Source organism: Neolamprologus brichardi, chromosome 3 (genome assembly GCF_056152115.1).
Source record: "Neolamprologus brichardi isolate AB-2024 chromosome 3, ASM5615211v1, whole genome shotgun sequence".
NCBI classification, from domain to species: domain Eukaryota; kingdom Metazoa; phylum Chordata; class Actinopteri; order Cichliformes; family Cichlidae; genus Neolamprologus; species Neolamprologus brichardi.
Genome location: NC_142106.1, coordinates 27,819,858 through 27,845,724, shown reverse-complemented (window position 1 = coordinate 27,845,724; position 25,867 = coordinate 27,819,858). Strand labels below are relative to the sequence as shown.

The window sequence follows — 25,867 nt, the reverse complement described above, 5'->3', positions numbered from 1 at the left end:
ACTCCCGTTGCTTTCCAAGCTACTTAAAGTGCTGTGAACCAAGTTGCAACAATCACAGGGGGGGGGGGGGAGAAGCACTTGGCTTCCGCCCCCCGATGGCCAAAGCGATAAGAAACCAAGAGCAGAACGAGTGATACGGAGACTCACTAATGCGGTTTCTGACCTAACGGCCGCACTTCAAAGCACTCAGCCTTGTGACGCGACACGTAATCTTCGTTCCAGTAGGGCTTTGGAGCGTGATGTCACGGGAGGGGGCGTGGCCGCCGAGGCGCCATTTTAGCAGGCCAAACAAACGGCTAAAGGAAGAAAAGCACACGATAGCATCACCTATGGTACACACTTGCTGTGTTGTCGGTTGTAATGTTAGCTCGCACGATCGTTAAGGGAATAAGCTGGAAAATGAGTTCTCTTTTTCCCCACCTTGAAGCAACGTGAGGGAGCGTATGTATCGGATGTTACCAAAAGAAGGCATCTAACCTGGATAGCAGCTTTGAGACGAGCTGATATCCAGTTCTCTACCATCTCCAGATATCTGTTGGTGCTCCAGACATTTTAATTCCGGTAAGTTCTAAATAAGTTCATATTACTCTTTATAGCCTATTAGTTTTATTTGCGATGCGCTCTGAGGTCATAGCAAATTAGAACAAACATGCTAATGAGTGATTTTGTAGATACGTTCTGTTTATGGAGTTGCTAATTGTTTTTCATTATTGCAGCAAACCAGCCTGTGAAATGGATGAAACACATCCTGACTGTGCTCCAACTCTACACATGGTGCACTCCGAAATCCCTGCTTCAAACTACATGCTACATACCACCCTGCCAATCAGATTACTTCTTCCATGTGAGGGTGAAGAGCTGACCCTTCTGGATAAGATGGTGAAGGTTTGCTGCGTTTTGGTGAACATGTGCCCCAGTGTGGTAATAAAACCAGGGGAAATGCTCTTGTTAAATACTCTTAAAGGTCTTGTGCTGTATATGTAGTGATAAGTTTTCAAAAGAGACAATAAATTACAAAATGCTATTAGCAGGTGATATATTTTAAATGCTGTCATGATTTTATGTGAACATTTTGTCATTTGTAAACTATAAACAACATAGATTCTACATTGTAACTGATGTGATTTTCTACAAAGCGGGTTTAATTTATATTAAAAAAAAGGCAAACATTAGTTTGTTTCTTTATTCAACTTTTTGAACAGTGGTACTTAGTAAGTACATATTCAGTAAATGCAAATTATTTACATGACCCCCTAAATACAACATTATGGGTTATTCAGAACAGAACTCTGCTTGGAGAAATATTTTCCCATCAGTTGATCCAACTCCTCCACTGGTGGAATTTTTCTGTTTTGAGGACGGCTTCTTGTACCTGTCACTACGGATGGTCTGTTTATGTTTTGATTGAGAGCCTTTTTTTGGGCAGCTGAAGAGGAGAAGTCTATCTTATGGCCAACCTCTGGCTGTATCTTGGTCATATCACCCAGCAAAACCCAGCATGCAGGTTCATCTGTAACAGTCCTTGTGCCACGATCAACACTGTTGCTTCTACTTTAAACAGAAGAGCAGCGACACGACTGCAGGTCTCCACGACTCCGGCCATACAGCTGCAGTTCAACCTTCCCTGTGATGCTCACAGTGACCCATGCCCGCAATGCTGGTTCATTCAGTCTTTGAGAGTGCAGTACCTGAAACACACAAAGTTAATTTAAGACAACTTTAATCAGCCAAGACTGACACAAATGTATTTTATCTACTTTCAAGTCCAGTTTATCATAAATGTAACAAATAAAGTGTTTAGAAAGTTGCCACATACATGTAATTTTTTAAATCTTTTTATGTATCCATCTATAGAACGCTGCATGTTATATTCTAAATCTGCCTGTTTTGTTTTTGTTTTGCTTTTAAACCTGCCAGCAAAAAAATGAATCTAAAGTATGTAACGCAAGGATGTAATTATTTTCAAGAGGGAGCATAAAGTTTGACTTTAAGTGACAATTATGAATCACTTAATATGATCAGGAGATTCTGCAGGTCATTATTCAATGTAAAAAAAACTCAAATAAAATGTATTTTTAGTGACACAGCACACAAACACGGAAGCAAGATGTGTAATTAGGATTTATTTATAATAAATATGAATTAATTAGTGCAATTTCTTTAACCATAGAGAGAATGACTAAATCCTTCAGGACATTGTCACATCAATGCACTGAACTCACTACGTTATCCCTCTAACAGCCTCCACATGTTCTCACTGTAATTTCCCCTCATGAATGAATTTATACTCGCACTAATCTGAATGTTTGGAAGGAAATCAAATTTACATTTTACTCGCTGTACTCAAGCTGACTTACCGTTGTTTGAATGACGGCGTACTCACAACGTGGTCTAAAAATAGCCAAATCTTGTACCCAACCCTTGTTGAATTGGATGTGATCCAGAGATTTATAATTTATAAACTGGTTCACCGTGTATGCGCTGACTCCACAGACAAGGTACGAGAATATATCAGGCTAAGTCAATACCGGTTGTTCTTCAGGGTTTCTACTCCACTGCCGTATTTCATACGGGTCCACATTTCCAAAGCAGGCTATTTTTTGCAAGTACCGTCTCTTTGCATCTGGACGCAATCTGACTCTATAAAGTCCTTTTTCTTTTGAGCTGCTTTTAAGTATGGTTTGTAGCAGTCTTCCTTCCAACACAGTGTGTTTGTTTTGATTTGTGGCCTGCTAAAATGGTGCCGTGCTCCCACAATGCATTGCGGTGTGACAACTCCAAAGCCCTATGGCAACCATTGAGCGTAACTCTTCCCAGTCATTCATAATCCGAGCTCGTTCGTGACGTAATTGAAGGAATTCCTGCTCACACCGCTGACTCACACACTCACCGGTGATATCCAGACAGCTTATGATATTTTCTCAAACTGCTGCGCTGAAAAAGTTTCAAAGAGCATGCTGTGTGAGACGATAAACATCCTTTAACCTTTTAACCTGTGGCTTCCACATATTTGTGAAACAGAAAATGAGGACATCGCTCAAATAATCAGAACATGGAACAGTTGTTGTCCATCAGTCAGTTTCTTTTCTGCACTAGTGTACACATGGATGAGTGTGTGCATACTCATACCTGTACACACAGACACATTTTCTGCACTGTGCACGGGTCATGCTAGTCTTACAATCGTCATAGCACCACCACCCTCACCCGCCTGGTTTCTTCCTGTTAAAGGGAGTTTTTCCTTGTGCTTGCTCAAAGAGCGTCATATGATTATTGTTGGGTTGTTTTTTGTTTTTTTTAAATTATTACTATAGGATCTTTGCCTTACAGCATAAAGCAGCTTGAGGTGATTGTTACTGTGACTTGGTGCTATAATATACATTGTTTGTTTACATTGTACAGTGTGCCAACTTTTTGTAATTAGTACCATAGTTATTATAGTCACAGGAGCTTGCAAAGAAAAGAGTCTGGACTTTAAGTTGCTTGAAGACGTTTCACCTCTCATCCGAGAAGCTTCTTCAATTCTAAGGTCAAATGGTGGAGAGTCCCAGATTTAAACCCAGTGGGAGTTTCCCACCACAGAGGGACATAGTTATTGCACTTATTGAGCTATAATACAAAAACAACTAAAGCTTTAAAATAAGTGTCAGTGAGCTGAAAAAAACAATATTGATACCCAAAATATAGCAAAGCAGAATCTAGTATAACATGGAAACACAGACTTTATGTATTTTAAGTACTTGAGTAAATGTTCCCACTACTATCTGCACTCACTTCCGAAGATATTCAGAATAGTGAGAGAACTCTGAGCTCCTCCGCTTCATGTGAGATTCACTTTCCGCTGTTTTTGTTTGTTTTTTTAATTCAATTCAATTTTATTTATAATTGCGCCAAATCACAACAGCAGTCGCCTCAAGGTGCCTGCTTCATTTCATTAATGTCTTGAAATACCAGAAAACCAAACGTCTGCATCTGGAGACTTTTGACTCAAAAGGCAATAAAAACCAAAACAAATGTTTAAAAGAAAATGAATAAAGGAGAAATTGCATTTTCACAAATGTCAAACATTTTTTAATTAAAATTCCTCTTTTTTCCTATTAAAAAGTTGTAAAAATGAGTCCAAGGCCACGATGCCGTAGCATCTAGCTTTGTTATTTTTTGTGTCATACAGTCTGTGTATTTATTTACTTATTTCCTGAACGGCGCACAAACTTTTTCTTTAAATTAATATAAAAACAACAACAACAAAGTCAGACATTCAGCAGCGAATCTAACCTTGTTACATGAGAAGAAAAATCATAAACAAATAAAATCGTGTATTCTTGTTACTACAGCCATAAAACGAGAGGCCAAACGGTCACCAGGAGTGTACTGAAACATAAAATATTTTTATTTCATGATTAAAAACATTTCCAGTACATCTGCGCTGCAGGATCTCATCAAACTGGGAAGTGTTGTTTGTTTTTTGGAAGCAGCCATCATTCTTCCGTTTCACCTGAAACAATGTCCCGGTTAAAAAATAAAGCTTTGACACCAGTTTCCCTTTACAGTAAGTAGTGTTTGTCAGAGCTGGTGTGTTATTTTGCTGCGATACACATCTCTCTTATTTTTGTTTCTCTTTCCTCAAACAAAAATTTTTACCTCATTAAGAAAAACCCAGCACACATTTAAAAAGCTCTCAGGACACAGGGGCTTCCAGCAGGAAGAGAGAACGACAGACAGAGATACTTTTCCTGAATCTTAGCACCTTATTTAAGTTGGAAGTAAGCTTGTTTTGTTTCTTTTCCCCTCAGGCGGCTTGTAAAAGGTGACAAACAGCATTTAGCAGACAGCAGATCACCGGGTCTCTGAATGACTTCAGAGCTTTCAACCTCTTCACGACTCCAAAGTAGCTTTAAGACCATTTGTGCTTTTGCCTGCGTGTTGCTCCCCCACCCGACCCGCTTTCTCTTGGAAAAAAAAAACAAAAACAAACCAGCCCCACTTTACTCAAGAACAGACGACTCAAAACTCTCAACAATTCGTTCACATTGATCGCTCCTCACCGTGACGAGTAAAGGGAATAGCAAACACACTTAAAGATTCATTTTTCTGAAATGAATAAACTGAATGTGATGATTTTCTTTTCTCCCCATCTTTTCAAAACAATTAAAAACACCATAAGCCTGTATAAAACGTTACTTTTTTATCAAGTCTGTGTTTTAAATTCACAATCAATGATCGAGAGCAGGAAATGTCTGGAGCAGCAGAGCCGAGCCTCTGTGGTTTCTTCGCCGTCCACGCGATCGTGGTATTCGCAGATGACTCAAGAGTTTGTTTTATTCTGCTAGAGAAGCTTCTTGTGGGAGGTACAACACAGGGACTTCTTTTTTTTTTTCCCTTTCTTTCTTTTTGTGTCCACAAGATGACATGAGCACGATAAAACAAACCATTATGTGCCAATACCTGAGTCTATTATTCAGTCTTTTCTCTGTTCGTTTGCATTTCATGTGGTATTCTCATCCTTTTTGCGTCTCCGAGCATCACTCCTCCCCTCAGGTGTGTCCCGGTCCTATGTTACCGTGGTGGAGTTCTGCCCTCGGATAGCGCACCAGGCCATGAAAACGTCTCTGTGGAGAAAAGAGGATGATGAAAACATTAGGTTCAAGCAGGTCTGAGTAAGATGCACTTGTTGCACAGTTTTAGGGGTTTGAAGACAGACATTCCAAATTATTGGAATGTTCACATTCCAATAATTTGTTTGGAAGCTTGTCTCTATACTTTCCTGTCAAAACTACACAACGCAAACCAAAAGTTTATTTCAAGAGCTTGTTGTGAGAACACACTAAATAAATAAATAAATGGTTGGTATACCTGTGATCAGAACTAGAAAATTTTACATTGTATCATTATCTCTTCTAAAAAACAAAAACAAAACAAAAAAACCAAAACAGACTATAAGAGGCTTTTGGACAAACAAGCAATTCGTTTTTCAACTATTGAGAGGACATAAAGGGCCCCCCATTGCCCCCCTGTAGATCCACCCCTGCCTCTGATACCAGCCTTCATCGGGTATTTAAAGAAACACAATGGAAACACCCGGGCAATTGTTTTAGTCAGTTTCAGTTTCCGATACCTGGGTGTCCACATCACTCAGGACCTGTCATGGTCCTGCCACATCAACACCCTGGTTAAGAAAGCCCGTCAGCGTCTCTTCTTCCTCAGAAGACTTAGAGACTTCCATCTGCCACTGAAGGTGCTCAAGAACTTCTACTGCTGCACCATCGAGAGCGTCCTGACGACAAACATCTGCACCTGGTTTGGGAACTGCACCAAGCAGGACAGACGAGATCTGCAAAGAGTGGTGCGCTCAGCCGAACGCATCATTCAATCACAGCTCCCTGACCTGCTGTCCATCTACACCAAGTGGTGCAAGTCCAAAGCTAGGAAGATTATGATGGACCTCTCCCATCCCAACAATGGACTCTTCTCACTGTTGAGGTCTGGCAAGCGCTCCTGCTTCCTTAAGGCCAAAACAGAGAGAATGAGGAGGAGCTTCTTCCCCCAGGCTATTCGGGCCCTGAACCAGGTGTAGGACTGGACTCTCCCACACACATCACATCACCACACATTTCCTATAATCCTATAATTCCTATTCCTATAATTTATAATCTTGATAATCTCTTTCTGCTATTTGCACTTTTTTTTTGTTTTTTTACTGTAAATTCTTAAGTTAATTTGTAAATTTTGTAGTAACCTGTAAATTGTAAATACTGTAAAACTTTTTTCTGTCATTAATGGTCGGGCATTGCACAGCTACAAGAATTCACCCCCATGTCATACTGTGTATGGTTGTGTGTGTGTGACAAATAAAATTTGAATTTGAATTTAGTCTTTAAAAAGAAAGAAAGAAATTTAAAAAAAATTTTTTGTCAAACTGTAACTTTAATCAAAGAGCACCATGAAGTTCTTTGATTTTAAAACTAAATATGTTCTCAGAGCTGAAAACTGAACATTTTTGTACCTGAAATATTTGAGGGTGGGGCATCTTTATGTCATACAGATGTTGGTCTTTCAAACAGGAATCTCGGTCAAATGTTTAAATTTCTGTGTTTTGGTGAATTTATATGCACAAGTTGAGCAGACGATCAAGATTTTATTTTCATTTTTTTAAAGCCAATTTTGACATTTGGTGATCCGATACAGTCTAAGTGTTTCTCTCATCTCTTATTTAGCTTTGTTGAATTTTCATGTAATCAGCCTGTGGTGGGGCGTGGTCTGCAGCACGGCTGCGAGGGAGGTGGATGCATCTGAGAGGCACCTACAATCGCACCTCGCCGACTTAAAAGACAACGAGCTAGGGTCCTGTGAATCCTGTGGTTGTTGTTGTGTGTGCGTAGGTGCAGCTAAAAAGCTGTGACTGAGTGCTGTAGAAACGACAACCAAATAAAAGAGTGCTGAAAAGCGTTGAAACGTGGTCGGGTCTGTGGTGGGTTTGTTGCACAGCCATTATAAATGTCAAATATATTATACTGATATATTGCTAATTTTAGCCATCGCTTACACACCAGTAAGGCTCTAATGTAGAGGAAGTAAAACTGAAGGTTTCAGTAGGTGAGCCTGTGGATTATTAATCGTCTTTTCCAACCGATCTCAGAGTCACTATGCTTTGCTTCAACTCTCTGTGTTTCTTTGTTAAACAGCATCTTTACCACCACCTAAAGTACTTCACAAACCTCTGGAAGTGAAGTAGAGCACGCTGTGGAAACATTTAAAGTACTGACGCACACTCCAGGAGTCGAGTTTAGGTCTGTCTGTACGCACCTGCAGTGTGTGGCGACACACTCGTTGCTACAGTACTCCTTGTCCCAGTCTTTGCTCTCCACGGCGGGGTTTGTGCAGCCGGCGCGCACGCAAATGTTCGGGCTGGCGGTGGGAGTCACACTCGGGCCAGGAGCAACATTAACCTCCACCTCCATCTGAGAGGGCGGACAAAAAGAAATACCGGAATTTATGTGAATGTGTATTCATCCAAACACTTAACAGTAAATGTTCGACATGTTCGAAGTTCAGCGGCTCACCCCTTCCTCGCCTTCAGCCACTTCCTCTCCTCCCGTCACCTCACCCGTGTGTCCAACCTCCACCGCCAGAGCAGAGGTGGCGGCAGACACTGTCGTGGGGGTTTCCCCCGTTGACGTCACAATGATCGAGGCGCTTGGATCTGACTGGCGTGCTGACGGCACTACCTTAAGCGGTGGCGGAGCAGTGGTGGCTGCCGCCGCCCCTCCTCCTCCACCCCGCGGTTTTGCCTGGAGAGGCGGGGGCGCCTGGGCGTGCACCATTTGCTGCAGCCGGGGTGGAGGAGGGGTGCTCTGCATCTGCTGCAGCGGCGGAGGCTGGCGGGGCGAGGAGGCGGTCGTCACAGTAGCTGACATGCCGCCGGAGGGTAGCGGTGTCTGCTTGATGATGATTTTGGTGACGGGGGCGGTGTTGAGGGCAGTGCTCGCCGGTGGAGGCTGCGGTTTGATGGCCCCGGTGCGGGACCGGGTGGTGACCTGAGGCAGGTCCAGGATGATGTTGGAGGTACAGATGTTGGTGATGGTGTTCTCCTCTGGGTTGTAGTGCTGCGACCTGGTTGGCCGGGTGGGCGGGGTGGGGGCGGGGATAGGCATAGGCGTGGCTGTGACCACAGGAGCCGGGGGAGGTGGGGGTGATGGTGTGGTTTCCATGACTTCAATAGGTGCCTGAAGAGAGGAAGAAGAAGGAAGAGAAACATTTAGGTGGATATTTGTGTTTCTCCGGTGTGTCCGCACCAGGACAGCAGAATATAGCCTAAACTTTACGATGCAGAACATCAGAACTACCAGATTTACAGCTGGATTTCCAAAGCATCAGGATAGAAACGGTTTCTCAATGAGACGAGACATTTTTAAACTGTAAGAAAACCATTCTCATGGTAGGCGAAGCTCTTTGATAAATCATCAGTAAAAACCAGAAAACAAAAAAACAACAAACCCAAAACATCCAGTGTATACTCAATGCTCAAGGTTTACATGATTTAAATCATAGAACTTCAACTCTCGTGGTGAGAGCAGCTCCCTCTCTCCTCTAACTGTAGGATGTGTGTGCACCTACGAGCCAGGTGCAATATATCAGCCACCTTTCATGTTCAGGCAGACACACACTGCAGTAACATGGCAGCAGCTGGCTCTTCACTTCCTTTCTGGGGCAGTGAACTTGGTACATAATATGTGTAGAAAAGTTGGACTGAAGGTCAGCGCTATGCAGACTCTGATCATTTAATCACCGCAGTCACTCCCCACTGCTACCACACCTGAGCACAGAGCACATCTTCTTATATACAGAAACTCTTCATGGTTTAAGTTTCTCATCATATTGCATCACGTGTAATCATTTCCTTTTAATAAAATCCAGATATGAGTTATTGAACCACATGTCCTCATAACAACTGCATAATGAGTGAAAGATGTTATAACTCGTCCACATGGATACAGCTGAAAGTTACAGTATTAATCTGAACTGGTCTGGTGTTGGTGCCTTTGAGATTTTTCTTATCTAAAATATTTTAGGTTTATGTGCAGAACACTGAGAGGTCTGCTTCTTGTCAATTATTAGTAGAAATGTGTGCCTGTGCACAGCACCTGCACAGTTCATGAATTCAGCTGCATCAGCACTCATCTAGTCCAGTCTCTGCAAACTTTATTCATCTGCGGTGCCACATTAAAGTCGTGGGTGCTGATACTGAGTAAGCAATAGTAAATTCCTCCTGTCATCCCTAACCCCTCACTGATATACACTGAGGTGTAGAAAACTGTTGTCAAATGTCGTCTTTATGAGGCAACGAAACCCTGTGTGATCAGGACGTCATGCTAGCATACTTGTGGTTTGTCTGCTTCAAACTATCAAGGTTTGACTCACCTGAGAAATGAGACTGGCTCTGTACTCTGCCAGCGCTTTCAAGTAATCCTTCTTTGCTGCTTCATTTTTCCTCTTGTAAACCTAAAAATTATAAATATTAAATGACTACATGAGCACATTCACAATCTTAAAAACCTTGACGGAACCAAAGAAACCCTCTTACTTGTTTCTGCTCCTCCCCCAGACTGTCCCACATGGACGCCACGATCTTGGAGACCTCTCCGAAAGTCGCGTTGGGGTTTTGTCCCTTAATAGCTGCCTGTGTGTCCCTGAAGAACAGAGCGTAGGCCGACACAGGTTTCTGGGGCTCGTTGGGATCCTTCTTCTTCTTCCCCTTCTTCCCTCCTCCTGCTCCTCCTTTCCTTCCCATAGCAGAGGAGACACTGGAGGTCGGCGCAGACAGCGGGGATTCAGACGGGGAGGGATCGAGGGAGATGACTCCAGGGGAGACGGCCAGAGAGACCGGAGATTCGACTAGGACGCTCTGATGGAAGATGAGGAGGCAAAAGGGCACGTTGGAGTAAATAAATGAGATGCATTTTTAAACAGGTGAATGCCAGACGCTGGTTATATTTAAGACTCACCCTTCGGAAGTCGTCCATGTCATCATCCTGGAGCGAGCTGGTGGGCGAGGCTGTGGCCGACAGCGGGTTTTCGGGCGACTGCGGCCGCTGAAGTATGTTCCCGCCGCCCAAGCCGAGCCCCAGTTGAGCGCTGAGCTCTGATTGGTCTATAGTGGTGAGCTGATTGGACCCCAGTAAACCCTGGCCCATGTCACCTAGAGGGACGTCGATGGTTACCGGGGACGAGCTGCTGAACTGAGAGCCAATGGGATGACCGAGATCCTGGGTTCGGGAGGAGGAGAAAAGGGGCGTTACTTAAAGAGGAGATTGAAGGTGGGTAAAGGTTAAAATGTCACGTATTCCTTACCATTCCCAGCGACGACCCTAACAAAGTATTCCCTCCTGACTGGGTCATGACTCCAAGAGTCAGGTGCTCCAGTCCCTGAGAGGCAGCACTAACAAAAGTGGACGCGAACGAGGGGTCGTCACCTTCAACGACGGCGTTCTCAGGTACCACCACGCTGTCCGAGGGTCCAGTTTCCGACAGCTCCCCGAAATGGGACACGACATCTGACACGGAGAGGGCAGAGTCCGGGTCCAGAGAGATGGGAGGGATCTCGAATTCCTCATCGCCAAGGCTGGGAGTGTGGAACGTCTGGTGAGCACGGGGAAGACAGAGGAGAGGAAGAAGAAGTAGTAGTTAGGATCCAACATCACTCCGACACTTAGTGAATAAACTCTCATATGTTGTGAAGATCTCACTAAATCAACTCCAAACTTTTATCACTTCTAAGCCTCCCCGAGCCCCCACCCCTACCAAAGTTTTCTCTGACACTGATTTCATACTGTGTTTTCCATTTACAAGTTCTGACGATGATGGATTGTTCAGGCCTGGGAACAGGAAGCTCTTTGACAAGAACTTGCTAATTGCTGGAGTGGAAAACCAACAGAGGCAGCTGATCTTTGTTCAGTTAACCTATCAGAGGGAGGAAAGCTCAGTTCTATCAGGGTTTTTCCCTTTAATAAACAAAAAACTCACAGCTTTAGCATCGAAACTGTTAAAGCAGATTTAAAACCGGCTAAAACCAGGTGCTTGTTGAAATGTTTTACCTGATGATGCCATAGTCAGCTAAGCAGCTGCTTGCACATTTACATAATGACTGTTCCTCAAAGTGCAGCCTGCTTCTGCTTTTAGGTTCCCGTCTATCCTGACGGGAGAGCAGCAGCAAAAAGACGTCCACATAAACTCTGACTGGCCTCAAACTAAACGTCCACAGGGCTCGCAAAATCGCTAGCCCGACGTCCCGGGGCTAGCGATTTTTCCAGTCGGGCTGCCCTGCCCGTCGGGCCATCGTAGAAAGGAAAAATATATGTCAATGCTTTTGCATTCTTTCGGAAATGTAGCTGGGTAATTATGTCATTAGCATCGGTGAGCCACTGTCAATATGTGACATACTGAAATCGCGTTTGAATTTGCGCTTGTTTTTTGCTTTCACTTTGCAATCGTGCGAACTGTGTGTAGAGAGCGACAGTACTGATTGGTGAGTGATGATAATTTGCGCACCAATTCCTCTGACATCGTCTTATCAATCGTTAGCTTACTATGCAAACATGACAAGTGAAATGTCCCGCAGCAAGCTTAAACATGTGAGAGGTTGATCGCGCAGAGAATCGCTGAGCGTTATGTGAGTGCGTGTGTAAAAGCAGCAGGATATATATTTTAGTTCTGCTGAGCCAAATAAGACAGGTCAGCGTGAAGAAGTGACAGCCAAAGAAAAGCTTACCACAAAACGGAAAAGTTATGACAAATCAGACTATAAGGCAAAAAGAAAGTGCAGCTTTATGGTTTCATGGACAAAAGAATTTCTGTGGCTGCAATATGACGAGCTAAATAACCAGGGCTGCACATAAGTGGTCCGCAGGTGCGCATTCGCTGTCAAAATAAAAAACGCGCACAAGATAAGAAGTTGCAACACGTGTTTGCGTACATAGGATTTTCAGGAGGAGGACAGACATTTGTTTAGAACTCTTAAAGATGTCGAAGAAGCTCCTTTAAGCAATTACTGTGATGTTCCTCCACCTCCAAAGAAATGTCAGAAGGAGTCCGAACCACAAAAGAAGCGCGTATTCTCGGAAAAGTGGTTGCAGGAGGTGAGCTGGCTTCAAACAAATGATGAACGCACAGAGATGTGGTGCAGAATGTGCCGTGAAAATCCCACTCTAGCGGACAAAAACAGCCTTTTATATGGACGCAAACGCGCGTTGCAACTTCTTATCTGGTGCGCGTCTTTTATTTTGACAGCAAATGCGCACATGCGGACCACTTATGTGCACCTGTGTAAATAACATAATGTTCTGCCGGGTGTGTTGTTGGTTTTCCCTCGATTTCTGAGCCGACAAGCGCCTTTGTTACTGGGACCAGTAATTTTAAGAAAGGCCCCCATTAGAAACAAAACATCAAAAAATTGCTCTCTTTCTTATTCGGGCTACTTAAATTTATTTTGGGCTACCAAAAACTGAAGAGTCCCTGCCCAAAGGGCTACCTGGGATTTTGAAATTTTGCGAGCCCTGGTCCATATTCATCATGTGTCTGCAGCTGCATCCCTGAAAGCCCCCATCGTTTGACTCACACGCTAGATGAATCAATTTTGCAGCTTTTTAAATAGTGTCTCATGACTCATTCTCGATAAAAAGCCCGTTTTCTACGGGACAGAATTATCAAAAAGGTGCCTGGATTTGAGGCGGTGGGGTGTGACATTTAAAGCCTTTTTATAAACAGTTCACATCCCACAGGCTCAGGTGGACAGCAGGTTGAAATGACATGAACGGGGTTTAAATGAATCCAGCCTGTCACCAGGAGAGTGGAACCAGAAAGGGTGCAGTGCCCACTCTAAGTCTGGGACAAGTTGTTGATCCAAGTGGAGAAAGTTCAAGTGTTTCAGGGTCTTCTTCATGAGCAGGAGAATGGAGCGGTGCACAGGCGATTCACCAGTCCATCTATGCTCCCACCCTCACCTGTGACCACGAGCTCTGGGACATGAATGCAGTTCCTGAGATGCAGGGGGGGAAACAAGCTTCCTCCAAAGGCACCTCAAAATGCCCCGTAACATTCTGGAGAGATTACATGTCTCAGCTGGCCTGGTGTCTAAACACAGAGCCCCAGAGCTGGAGGAGATGGGCAGGAGAGGGAGGTCTGGGTTTCTGTGCAGCAGAAGATGGATGGTTTAAGTAAATGCTAGAAAACTGCTGCTACTTAACGTGGCAAGATTGTAAACTGCTATCAAGTTGAGCTTCATTTGTGCTCTGTCGTAAAGGCTCAAGTTAAATTTACTTGCTTATGGTATCAAAACCTCCTCACAGAGAGCATCACTGTCACCTTCAGCTTACTGTCACAGAGGTGCTGTATTAATTAGGGCTGGGCCATATCATACCGTTCACGGTAATACTGGTATAATTTTGGGCAACAATAGAAAAATGAAATATCGCGATAGAATATGGGTAAAACGCGCATGCGCAGTGCCTTTGTTTTCATACGCACACGTCGGAAAAAGCATGGCGGCGAAAGCGGATCATTAAATGAAACGGATGAACCAGAATTGGTTTGTAAAAAAAAAAAATCCTTTGATTTTTCTGAAAATCGACAGTACCCCTTATAATCCAATGGGCCTTATGTATGAATTCTGGTTGTGTTTACTCACCTCGAAATGATTTTATGTGGCACACGGCGCTCGAAAATCTGTCAAATGTTTCAGTACGACTTTGCTAAGCTACAAACCCGCACCGCTTGATGGATTGTCGGAGCATTATGGCTGCCGTAGGCAGGCGCCTCGCGGAGTGATACGTACTGTGCTTCAACATAATATTACCGTATTGTGTGTGTGTATAACCTCTTTTTAAGTTTTGTGGATATTATACATGGTTATGCTGAGGATGTGTCGGCCAATTTCCTCTGTAAATGCCTTTTGGTTAAACCGTCAGCAAGGAATTTGCATTTGCACTGTTACATTTTTATATAACTTTAATGCACATAAAAAACAGCTGCTTGTTTAAGTGAAAATACAGTGATGGGTTTTTTTTGCACTAATAAAGTTGTGGAGTTGTAAAGTATTTTGTCTAGTGTCAATTATATCGTCAGTTATATCGTTATCGCAAATTTTCAAATGTATATTGTGATAAATATTTTTGGTCATATCGCCCTGCTCTAGTATTAATAATTATAATCATCGTGACAACGAGAGAACAGAGAAGGATATGGAAAGGATGCCTTTCTTCCTGCTCCATCTCAAAATGAACAACTCAAACATGCACACAACACAGCCTGTTCCCCTACAGCACAGCAGATTTCAACATAAGCCATCTATTATTTAAAGCAGCAGCACTATAACCCAGCTCAGTGTATTCATCAGCAGAAATATCTTATTTTAATAGTTTTTAAATAGAGTGTTCGGCGGCTTCTTGTGTCATTTTTCTCAGTATTAACTTTAGTTTCTCCTCCTTTTTATTTTGGGTAGTATAAAACTCAGGCAGCCTGTCTGATGGAACAATGATGACTCTCTAAAGTTAAATGTACATTTCTCTACACTCAATCTTTTTCCCAATAATATATCTGATGAATGGCAGTAAATGGTACGGTTATTTCTGATTATTTATGAACTGGTACAGTTTCTCTGATGCTGCCTGATTTTGCACCTGGTTTGGCTGCTGAACAGCTCTTTGGCATCTTTGCATTATGGCACTCTCCTGCAGCTTTCCATTGAGGCTCTTCAGAGCTTTTTTTAGACCACTCCTGCAACGCACATGTCAAACCTCACCTTTTAGTACCGGCTCAGCTTTTTGGGAAAGCCAATAATAGTGAGTTGTTTTTGTTTTTTTTTAAAAAAGGGATCTATCTTCAAAGACAAAAAACCAACTGGTGTGAAGTTGAGCCAGACCATCAAGTGCAAATAAAACTTTAGCTCCGAGCTGGATCAAACCCTCCCTGTAAACTTGTCCAGCCCCAGCTCGCGCTACAAATAACTCTCATAGCGAAGTGCCCGTTTTCTCAAAAATAAACAGACTATAAATGTCTGAAAAACTCACAGGGTCACTTACAGTCGCTTATCAAAGTTCTCCAGATGTTTTCTTAACAGTCTCTTTGAAACATCTGGATAAGAGATTTTACAGTGTGCCCTGTGGAAAAATTCTAACTGATGGCAAAGTGTGCAGTCTTCGAGAATGTTTGACAATTTTCTTGAATTATTGGATATTAAACCTCTTCAGGTCTCCACACATTCTTCAAATTTAAATATATACATATATAATTAGCAAAAATACCCAAAACATTTGATTAAACTGATGCAAAATCAATGACAAGGATTTCCAAAAGACCTTTTGCCATGTGGAACAGCAGCTCTGCTTCCCTACTGTGCAGTGCAGCTTCTGTTGATAAACAGTCTTACAAATGATGGATGCTCACATTAAATGCAGCTACAAAATGACCTTTGAATATGTGCAAGTATCCAAAAAATAACTAAATGTTTATACTCCAGGATCTTTATGACATCAAAAAAAGGGGATGGCCCTAATATATAGTCATCTACTACGCTCAAGCCCCACCCACCTACCGTTCAAACCTCCCATTTGCAGGAGGCAGCCAATCAGAAAGAAGCTGGCTTAAAGGTTGGAGGAACTGAAACAGCTTGTTTCAAAGGGCAGTAGAAGATAAACAAGGATTATTTTGAACTGTTAATCATCAGCTACGCCAACAGAGTCCAAAAGTAAGACTTGGTCTTTCACGATCTTTTCTAGGTGACCTATCGCCAAAAAACCCCCCCAAAAAAACAGGAAGGTAAACTGTGCAGCAGGTGGTGAGATAAGAAAGAGCTTTTCAGTGACTTTTACAGTGGTGCAGGTGTTCTACAACCGTCACGGTTTTTCTTTTAGATGCCTTTATAATGTCATTAAAGCCTCCCACTTAAAATATTATGCACTGGCAGTTTAATACTAGGGGTGCAACAATACACAAAATTCACGGTTCGGTTCGATACTTTGGTGTCACGGTTCGATATTTTTTCGATACAAAAAAAAAAAAAAAAAATGTTCATGCTTTTTTAATTTGTCATTTATTAAAATTGTAAATATATATTTTAACTCAAAAGTACAGTTTTTAAATTTAATGTTGCTGAAACAACAAAGTAATAAAAAAAATTAATCTGATCGAGGAATCCCTCATCTTTGGAAAAGAGTTTATTACAGAGAAATGTCTCTTTCCAAAATAAAAGCTATACTATACGCTTCTTCTGGGCTATATTCTCAGCAGCATATTAAACATATCAGGTCCCCATAAGGAGAATCATGTGCTAACGGCTGTCTAAATGACTCGGTTAAAGTTTGTAGCATTCGTGCTTGTTGTTTTTGTCTGCTTCCACTTGTCTTTGCACTAGGATGATGTCGGAGTAAATGTGCAGTCATATTCGTTGTGTTCCCACTAGTGCTGTCAGCGTTAATCTGAAATGACGTTAACGCCACAACACGGCAAATCTCCGTTAACGAGCTACCGCGGATCGCCACGTGGTTGGGGCTGGATGGCGTCAAGCCTGTGTATCTATAAAATATATGAAGAAGTGACACAAAATTGTATCTGTGCATCTCTTTTTTTTTCCCCTTTAGGACTCTTAGACACTTCTAATGTCTTTAACTCAGAACCAGAAACAGACCGATGCTCGTGTCTCAAGTATAAAGGCTTACCTCTGAAGAGGAGAGGAAGGGGTGGCCGGAACCAGGAATCGTCAGGTAGTTGTCGCTGCCTCCGGGGAACTGAAACGCAGGGGAAGAGAGAGTAACAGTAAGGGAGGAGGGGCGACACCATCATCACAGCAACACAAAGAGCTACCTAAACGCACCGCCAACAGGGGCACACCATAAAACACCAGCAAATCTAGCTTAAACTGAGAGTCACAGAGGAGGCTGCCTCTTTACACCTGGTTAGTAAAGAAGACATAGTTTGAATATATTGAAAAATCTGCAATTGATACTCTGAGATGCATTTGACTTTAGTAAGAGTAAATATGTTTCTGCAGGTAAAAACAGGACTTCTGTTTGTGCCACTCCTAGCAGCAACAACTGCAACAAGTCTTTCACGTCACTGGAGGAGTTTTGGCCCCCTCTTCTTACCAGAATTATTTTGATTCAGTCGCATTGGTGAGTTTTTGAGCATGAACAGTCTAAGGTCAGGCCAAAATGTCTCAATCTGGTTCAAGTCCGGACTTTGAACAGACCACTTCAAAACCTTCATTCTGGTTTTTGGCCTTGCTGGTGTGTTTTTGATCGTTGTCCTGCTGTCCAGCTTCCGGACATGAACTGATGGTCGGACGTTCTCCTTTATGGTTAGTCGTCCAAGTCCTGAAGAGGTAAAGCAACCGGAGACCATCACACTATCACCACCATGTGTGATGTTCTTTTTAATGCCGTGTTAGTTTTCTGTAGATGTAATGGGACCTAAACCTTCCAAATTCAGCTTCTATCTCGTCAGTCCACAGAATATTTGCATAAATTCTTGGGGATCACCAAGATGTTATTTGGTAAAAATAAGACGAGATTTTGTGTTCTTCTTGGTCCGTGGTGGTTTGCTCCTTGCTCCTCTCCTCCCATGGATGCTATTTTCATCCAGTCTCTTTCTTACTGTTGAATCACTGACTCTGGCCTTAATAGAGGCAAGTGAAGTCTGTAATTCTTTAGCTGTTGTTCTGGCGTCTTTTGTGACTTCCTGAATGAGTTGTTGACGTGCTCTTCGAGTAATTTTGGTAGGTCGGACACTCCTGGACAGGTTCACCACTGATCCAAGGTTTCTTCGTTTGTGGATAATGGCTCTCACCGTGGTTTAGACAGTCCCAAAGCTTTAGAAGTGGCAGGGTAACAGTTTTCCAGATTGATAGATGTCAATGACTTTGTTTCTCATTTGCTTCTTTAGATTGTGGCATGTGTTGCTTTCTGAGATCTTTTAGCCTGCTTTACTTTGTCAGACAGCTTCTACTGAAGTGGTGTCTTCATTCATCAGGCCTGGCAGTAATCAGGGCTGGGTGTGGTTACTGAAACTGAACTCTGCTTTCTAAAAAAATGTGATTAATCACTGTTAATTCATGATTTGACAAAGAGGGCAATTACTTTTGTACACAAGGTCAAAAGTAATTGACTGAAGCTGAAACAGGTAAGCACGAAAAACAAATAAACCATCACTGGAGACCAGAGGGTTAAACAGAAGATATGGTTTCAAACAGCCTTATTTCAACACAGGAGAGGAGCATATACTCTCACATGTTGGCTCCTTAAGTCCAACGTGTGTCTTTATCGATTTGTTTTAAGGATGATTTTTAGTCGCACAGATAGGTTAAATGTTTCTAACCTAAGCTGAAACTATAACTCTCTCTAAAAACGGAAATACACCATTACTCAAGGGTCCAGTACTCGAACAAGCATGCACGGCGCGGCTGTTCAGTCACCTTGTTGTCGGAGTCAAACCCATTGAAAGACTGCGGATCCAGGAACTCCGGATCCCCGTCGTGCTGCCCGGTACCGTCCGTTAAATCCGAGTAAAAATTCAGATCCATCCTTTCAGCTGGGCCTCATGTGTGAGCTGTCAGGCCCCCCTTCTTCGCTGCGATACGACGTCAGGCTATTAACCGGATCTCCTTTCCCCTGATTTTTCCGCCCCTTGTCAGCGTGCGATTGACGGGTAGGCTGGTTACCGACCAGCTCCGCCGTTAGCCCGGGTTCTCCTTTAAAAACCCGCCGACAGTGACAGCCGTGGCTGGCAGCCAGCTAAACTGAGCATGTGTGTGTGCGCGTGCCAAAAATAGCCCGGCCCGTGAGCTGGCCGGCTCTCTGACGAGGTAACGTGGCCGTTTAACCGTCTTTCTCGCTGACTTTGTCCTGTCACGGTTTAGCGTTAGCTGGCTTTGACGCAAGCCTGCAGAGGCGCTCACTTTTCAGCCTCCCTCCGCCAGACAGCCCGGTGCTCGTTTGTCTGTCTACCTGCCTGCTACTCCTCCGACGTCTCAGTGACCGTTTAAACGGCGGTCGTGTCAAGGTGTCTGACAGCCAAGGGAAACACACAGAGTCCCGATTTTTAAGCTTCGCTTTGGCTCGGGCCAGGATCCTCAATGGATCCCGAGAAACAGATCGTGGGTTGGATAAACAGGCAGCGGTCAAGCTACACTGGGGCAAAGCCGGACGTAGGGCGAAGCGGATTTCAAAATAATCGTGGACAAATAAAATCATTACTGGAGCTTCATGTCCTCTTTTACAACATCCATGGATCGTCTCTGTGGTCTTCCTCTTTTTCCTCCTCCCTGGCAACATCATTTATCCAATATATCAATCACCCTCAACATGTCCTTTAATCTGTCTCCAAACTGCTCAACCTCTTCTGTTACAAATCACCCATCACACTTGTCTCCACCCTGCTTGCACTCTCTTCTTTACCTCTCTTTGCACTGTCTGTTGCTTTGTAAGTTTGCCCCCAGGTAACAAAAACTCCTGCACTTCACTCCTTCACTACCTCTAGTCTTTGCAAATGACTTTTCCCACACATGTATTCTGCCTCGCACCTACGGATTTGCGTTCACCTTCTCGACAGATCACACAGCCGCCTGCTCCTCCACCTGCTCCCTACTCTCACCACAGATCACGTTGTCTGGGACAGACTACCACCTCCTGCCTGACCTCATCTGTCAGCCTGTCCATCACCCTTGCAAGTATCAAGAGACTTGCATCTTAATAATGTCTCACTGTCCTCAAACACATTCTGCACCGCCCTCACATACTTCTCTACCACTCCTGACTTCCTAATGCAGTACAGGCACTGGAATTCGACTGGCTTGTTCCAGGTTTTTGATTTACCTCCCCTTATAAATTTAAAACCCTATACATAAAAACATTTCTATGGCAAACAGTAACTACATCTTATTTTGAAAGGTCAACTATAAAGAAATGAAGCATGGCAGAAAAAGTTTACACAGTACTACAGTACTACTAACTATACAGTGCTCCGTGCATCACGTTTACCTTCATTTTAAAGTATGCTTTTTTTGATTATGGTATCTAAGACAAGGATGTCAAACTAATTTTACATCATAGGCCACATAAAGCTAATTCTGATCTTAAGTGGGCCAGAACAGCAAGATGTTTAACTTCACATTTAATCCCTGGCATATCTAAATATAAGAAAAACAAGTGCAAGTGCAAGAATGTTACAGTTTTTCTATGTGATAAATGTGTAAAATAAAAGAAAAACGTCTGGTAGCTAATTGCCCAAACTGTCTTGTATTTTTAATAATGTTCTTTTTTCCTAAAACAGAATATTTCTACAGTAGATATTGAAAAAAAAAACTTTTATGTCATTTAATTGTTTATCTCTTGGGTAATTATTTGGTGTAGCATGAATATCAATAGGAAAAGCTAGAAAACTTATGAGAATATCACTGAAAGTTTCAAATCTATTCACTCCTTCAAATTCTCCAAAGCATTCCAGTGGCCTGGACTGGAGTCTTTGTCGGGCTGATTATGGTTCCCGGCCCTTATGTTTAATACACCTGATATAACATGTCTAGATTCTAGAGAATTAATATTATGGTGCAGTAATATCTCCTTTATTTTGAAATGTTTAAGGGGAAGCTGGCTGCTACTGCTGTTCGGCATCAATTAACCCGGTTAGCACTCATATGTTATCTAAATTAAGTCCATTAACAGAAAGTTTCCTGTCTGACATGGACTAACACCCCACATTAGGCTGGTTTTTACTGGATGGGGATGTTAGACTGTTTGTTGGCGTTTAACAGCCACCTTCAGCTGATTTAACTGCTCTGTCCTGAGGCTCCTTCCTGGATACACGAGCGGCATATTTTTTTGTTGTTTAAACCGATTAAAGTTCACCAACAGTGAGACTGCCTCAGGTCCGCCTGCTCGGACAGACAGCTGGGTTAAAATGAGGCTGAACATGTTAGCAGAAGTTAACGTGAAGTCCGTGAACAGAGGAACAATGATCAGTGAGGTCAGCGCGTACAGCAGGCCGCCAATGAGCTCTGACAGCCAGACTGCGCGTGCTATATTTTGTAATCTTGTGTGCGTGCGCAGCAGTTTATTTTGTTAACACCAGCCACTCTTACCTCCATGCTCACCCCGAAACCTGTTTAACTGTGTTTGTTTGTTTGTTTTTAATCCCACTTTTGCCAGGGAACTTCACCCAGAAGTGATTTCCTCAAATATCACAACATGGCACCGGCTTCCGGATTGTACGTGCAGAATCACGTGACCTCGGCAAGCACAAGTTGGAAGCTTGGCTTTCAAAATAAGACGTAGAAATTTATAGCATTGATAACAGAAAAGCAATTAAAAGGAAGTTCTAAAAAGGAGTTATGTTTTTTATTCTTTTGTTTAAAAAACCAAATTGGGTCACGGGAAAGTAGTTTATAAGGCAAAAACAGTTTTTGTATCATTTTAATGAGCTTGAAAGTCAATATTTGTCTTTATTCTTCAGTACAGCCTGAACTCTTAGACAAGGTTTCTTGGATTGGATCAAGGACACATTTAAAACCTGCAGAAGACCGGCCCTTGAGGTCTGGAGTTAAACACCTGTGCTGTAGACACTCACCAATGGGCCTCTCTCCTGAGTTCTTCTGTACATTGTGACAATTTGAACCACAAATTTTACATTTGGATTCATCACTCCATAAATTCTGTTGTCACCGAGTTTAAGTTCAGTTCTAGTGTAATTTGGAATAGCTCAGCCTTTTCCCCATTTCCTTTCCTAATGATGGCCTCTTGACAACTTAATGAAGCTTCAGTTAACAGTATATGCATCAGCTGAAGGTTCAGATGCATCTGTCAGGTCTTTGGAGTTTTTTAGGGCATGACTTTCAGACACCGTTAATCTGCTGTAGATAGTTGTTTTTTCTAGTTCTGGCACTTGTTTTTTTTATTAACTTGTCCAGTTTCCTCAGATTCTTTTTGGAGTACACTGCAGGGTATGTCCAGATCTCTGCAGACCACTCGCATCCCGGGCACAAACTGTTCAAGCTGCTGCCCTTAGCCAGGTGCTACAGAGCTCTTTACTAAAACCAGCCGCCACAGACTTTCTTCCCCCGGGCTGTCACTCTGTTGAACACTAACCCACTGTTATGTCATTCAGGTCATATGCACATTGCAATATCCAGTTTGCACTGGTTCATGCTGGTTGCACTACATTCAGCCTATTTAAATATATCATTCACGCCCAGTTGTAGTTTTCTATAAGTTGTATAGTTTAAAAAACACGTCAAACTGTTAAATTTGGTATTATTAACTGATTTGGCTGAAAAAATGAAAACCAGCGATGCGTTTGACAGGTAGTCCGTAGGTACACTAGTTCATCCCTTTAGTTAGGTGCCTTTTTTGGCTTGAATCATTCATAGGTGAGTGTTTTATAGAGTGATAAACATTCCTCTGAAAATGGTCCGGTACAAGGATGTGACTGAAAATGAGCAAAAAGAAAGCAGCTTATGTCCAAATAATTTTTTGTTTGGACAAACAGATCTTCATTTCAGTTTAATCAATTTAAAATCATCTGCTCAGCTGTTCTTGTTAAAGTCCACTGAAATGTCTACGGTTAAAAAGTCAAAACATAAAAAGATTTGATAAATGTGTCTGTCTATAAACAGGCAAAATAATCCAACCACCTACACTATCAATCATCAAATATACAATAAAACACAGATCACAGTTTGTGCACATTTTTTTTCCAAAACTGTTTTATTTATTACCATTTTTTTCCAAGCAAAGTTTTTTTTTTTTTTTTTTTTATATTAATGTAAATAAAAAAAGATAAAACTTGGGATTTTTCATTTTTATGTACAAGCAAGAAAAAAAAAACAATGTTTAGGAAATAACAATGAACAGAGAACAACCCTGCACAGTAACACTGTAAAAAAGAAAAAAAGCGTTAGAGTGGAATCAAACACCTGCAGTTCAGAGCTCCTCATTTTAGCTTGTGAGTCCACATTCTCTCTCTCTCTCTCTCTCTCACACACACACACAGCTGAACAAATGGGTTTCACTCACACATAAAAATGTACACACGTGAAGTGTGGTGGTCCTCTCCACGATGGTCCAGTGTCTCCACAATACTGTTTCCCTTTACAAGGTCGTTATGGCAACAACCGAAAACTGTCCCCCACCACCCCATCTCTAAACTGAACTCTACGCTAACGTCGAATAACTTACTAACTATTCAGGTGCAGTCCAGCTTGGGCCTGAGAGAAAACGAGAGAGCAGAGAGAAAACCTCTGACCATTTCCTTTGCATTGGTTTCATTTTGGTGTCACATCCACAGCTGTGAATGTGGTGCATAAAGACCGAAATCCTCTTTAAGCAATAAAAAAAAAAAAAAAAAAAAAAAGACACTGCTGTATCAGCAAGGTTTGATGGGTTTCCGGAATAAACCTTGTGATTTTAAACTGAGCTCTGACAGGTTTTCTTCCAATTATGGAAGTTCTGAAGGGGAAATTCTTGTAATTACCCTCTGCAAAAATGAGCTAAAACTTACCACCAGGGGGCAGCACTTCACCAGTGGGATGTTTGCAGGTAGGTGCTGCTTTTATTTTTAGTCCCACCCCCGTTTCCTCAATGTGCATTGCCTTTGGCCTGGCGCCACAGTAAAAAAATAAAAATAAAAATAATAATACTAATAGTAATAATTAATAAATAAAGGTTACACTGACCCTGCAACACAAGGCCTGCGTGGCTCACTTTAGTTAATTTTTGATGTTTCAAACTACTTTTTAAAATACAGGAATTTACAAAAAGTACCTTTGAATTTTTATTTGATTTTTAAAAATGTAAATAAAACTCAGGCGTTGTCAAATTTTTACACAACATAGTCCTGCTGAATGCCAATATAATAAATAGACCTTATCAGAATTTCTACTTATCTATTTAAATTTTATATTTGTAGCCTTTTGTATTTATTAAAATATTCATCTGATATGAATAAATTCATTTGTGAGGCAAGATGTCTGAATTTTAAACACCCAACATTTTTATGTTAAAGGCTGTTGTGACTAAATTCTAAGTAGTAGCAGCGAAAATCAAAAAATAAATCCTTGTCAGTGCGTCTTAATCAAGCAGATTCTCATCAGTTGTGTGCAAATACTCCTGGATATGAAAATAAAGAGTACTGATACGCTGGTAAGAGTAAACAGATGTGTTTGTGAGAAGCAACAAAAAGAAAACCATATTCTATTCTGACAGAAAACTGCTGTCTGCTTCCAAATTACATTCTGTACAAAAAGCAACCCTGAGTCTCATCAGCGGGTCGGCCGCTCCGCAGCCTCTCACCGTTAGCCTCTGTGGTCCGCCCCTCCAAACGCAATCGCTCCTAACACCACAGTGCTCCCTTCCTCATCGAGTCAGAGGACCCTCGGGTGGGTGAGTCAAACATAAACTAACACACACACACACACACACACACACACACACACACACACACACACACACACACACACACACACACACACACACACACACACACACACACACACACACACACACACACACACACACACACACAGCTTGTTATTATTTTTGTTTCTGCTCCTTATTGGAATTGTGTTGGCATTTTTGTAGCTTTGACAGCATGTGGGGTGGAAACCAGCGCCACGACAGGGAAGTGTGACAATCGACAGTCACCGGCTCGCTCTTTTTCAGGTTCCCTAGATCCCATCGTCTTCACTCTGCTCTCTCCTGCATGACTGGCTGCTTGCTTGATGCTGGCTTCCTGTGTTTGTCTAATCAGGAGTAGATGGTGATGACTTCACTTCCTCCGCCTCTCACCAACAGTACACGCTCCAATCCTTCTGTCAGGACCTCCAGGAACTCCATGTCTGCTCACTGAATTAACGAACTTCTCATACTATGTTACTTTGATAATATAAATGAATTCATTTAAATAAATGAAAAGCTTATACTTTTTAATAATCATGTTAGTAAGCAAAATTTAACTAAATTTGCTTTCGTCTTTAAGGCTTTAGTGATTTTTTAATAAATTTTTTTAAACCCTGTTTAAGCCATCATAAAGGTGTCTGCTGTAACAAAAGTACACTCAGTGACTGCAAAAACAAGCACATAAAATCTAATTTGGTGCAGACTCAGGGTTAAGGATACAGTTCTCATCTCCTTCAGTGTTCCTGGGAGGTCCAGGCATGTTGAGCAGGACGATCCGGGCGTCGTGGGATCTGTTGACGATGACCTCGTTGAGTTTGACGGCGGTGTGCATTCGCCTGACGTTGGAGTGGTCCCTGGAGGAAAAATGAGATGCGTTAAAGGACCTGGTTAGCGCGGATCTCAGTGTCACAGAGAAGCCTGCTGTGTCTGCTCAC

General features: G+C 42.3%; 2 protein-coding genes and 1 long non-coding RNA gene across 5 annotated transcripts in view; 1 reads left to right on the top strand and 2 right to left on the bottom strand.

Moving 5' to 3' along the window:
* The first annotated feature begins 289 nt into the window (after nucleotides 1-289).
* Nucleotides 290-953, top strand: LOC148104115 (uncharacterized). The gene is made up of 2 exons (XR_015718646.1): nucleotides 290-561; nucleotides 717-953. It is a non-coding gene; the product is annotated as an uncharacterized LOC148104115 (long non-coding RNA).
* A 3,061-nt stretch (nucleotides 954-4,014) lies between these two features.
* tox4b (TOX high mobility group box family member 4 b) lies at nucleotides 4,015-21,746 on the bottom strand. 2 transcript variants are annotated; one of them, XM_035916286.2, is made up of 9 exons: nucleotides 21,623-21,746; nucleotides 17,208-17,276; nucleotides 10,849-11,136; nucleotides 10,503-10,763; nucleotides 10,082-10,402; nucleotides 9,919-9,999; nucleotides 8,061-8,723; nucleotides 7,804-7,958; nucleotides 4,015-5,609 (listed from the first exon to the last, which is right to left on the bottom strand). In XM_035916286.2, the coding sequence occupies exons 1-9, from the start codon at nucleotides 21,626-21,628 to the stop codon at nucleotides 5,552-5,554; spliced, it is 1,902 nt and encodes a 633-aa protein (XP_035772179.2). In that variant the 5' UTR covers nucleotides 21,629-21,746; the 3' UTR covers nucleotides 4,015-5,551. The 2 variants fall into 2 exon arrangements, with proteins under 2 accessions (XP_035772179.2, XP_006809527.2); XM_006809464.3 differs by lacking the exon at nucleotides 21,623-21,746 and adding an exon at nucleotides 18,959-19,772.
* Nucleotides 21,747-23,235: 1,489 nt separating this feature from the next.
* Nucleotides 23,236-25,867, bottom strand: part of slc12a6 (solute carrier family 12 member 6) — a 30,427-nt gene continuing 27,795 nt past the window's right edge. For both annotated transcript variants that reach the window (XM_035916283.2, XM_006809460.3), the window contains 2 exons: nucleotides 25,653-25,786; nucleotides 23,236-25,372 (listed from right to left, as the gene is read on the bottom strand). In XM_035916283.2, the coding sequence (XP_035772176.2) occupies nucleotides 25,281-25,372; nucleotides 25,653-25,786 (226 nt within the window). In that variant the 3' untranslated portion in view covers nucleotides 23,236-25,280. The remainder of the gene's footprint in view (nucleotides 25,373-25,652; nucleotides 25,787-25,867) is intronic.

Excerpts from the sequence above, each read along its gene's own strand:
- tox4b (XM_006809464.3), bottom strand. The coding sequence starts at position 19,066 with ATGGATCTGAATTTTTACTCGGATTTAACGGACGGTACCGGGCAGCAC. Across the intron at positions 10,764-10,848 it reads TAGGGTCGTCGCTGGGAATG|GATCTCGGTCATCCCATTGG; the intron begins GTAAGGAATACG and ends TCCCGAACCCAG. Across the intron at positions 10,000-10,081 it reads TGGGGGAGGAGCAGAAACAA|GTTTACAAGAGGAAAAATGA; the intron begins GTAAGAGGGTTT and ends TATAATTTTTAG.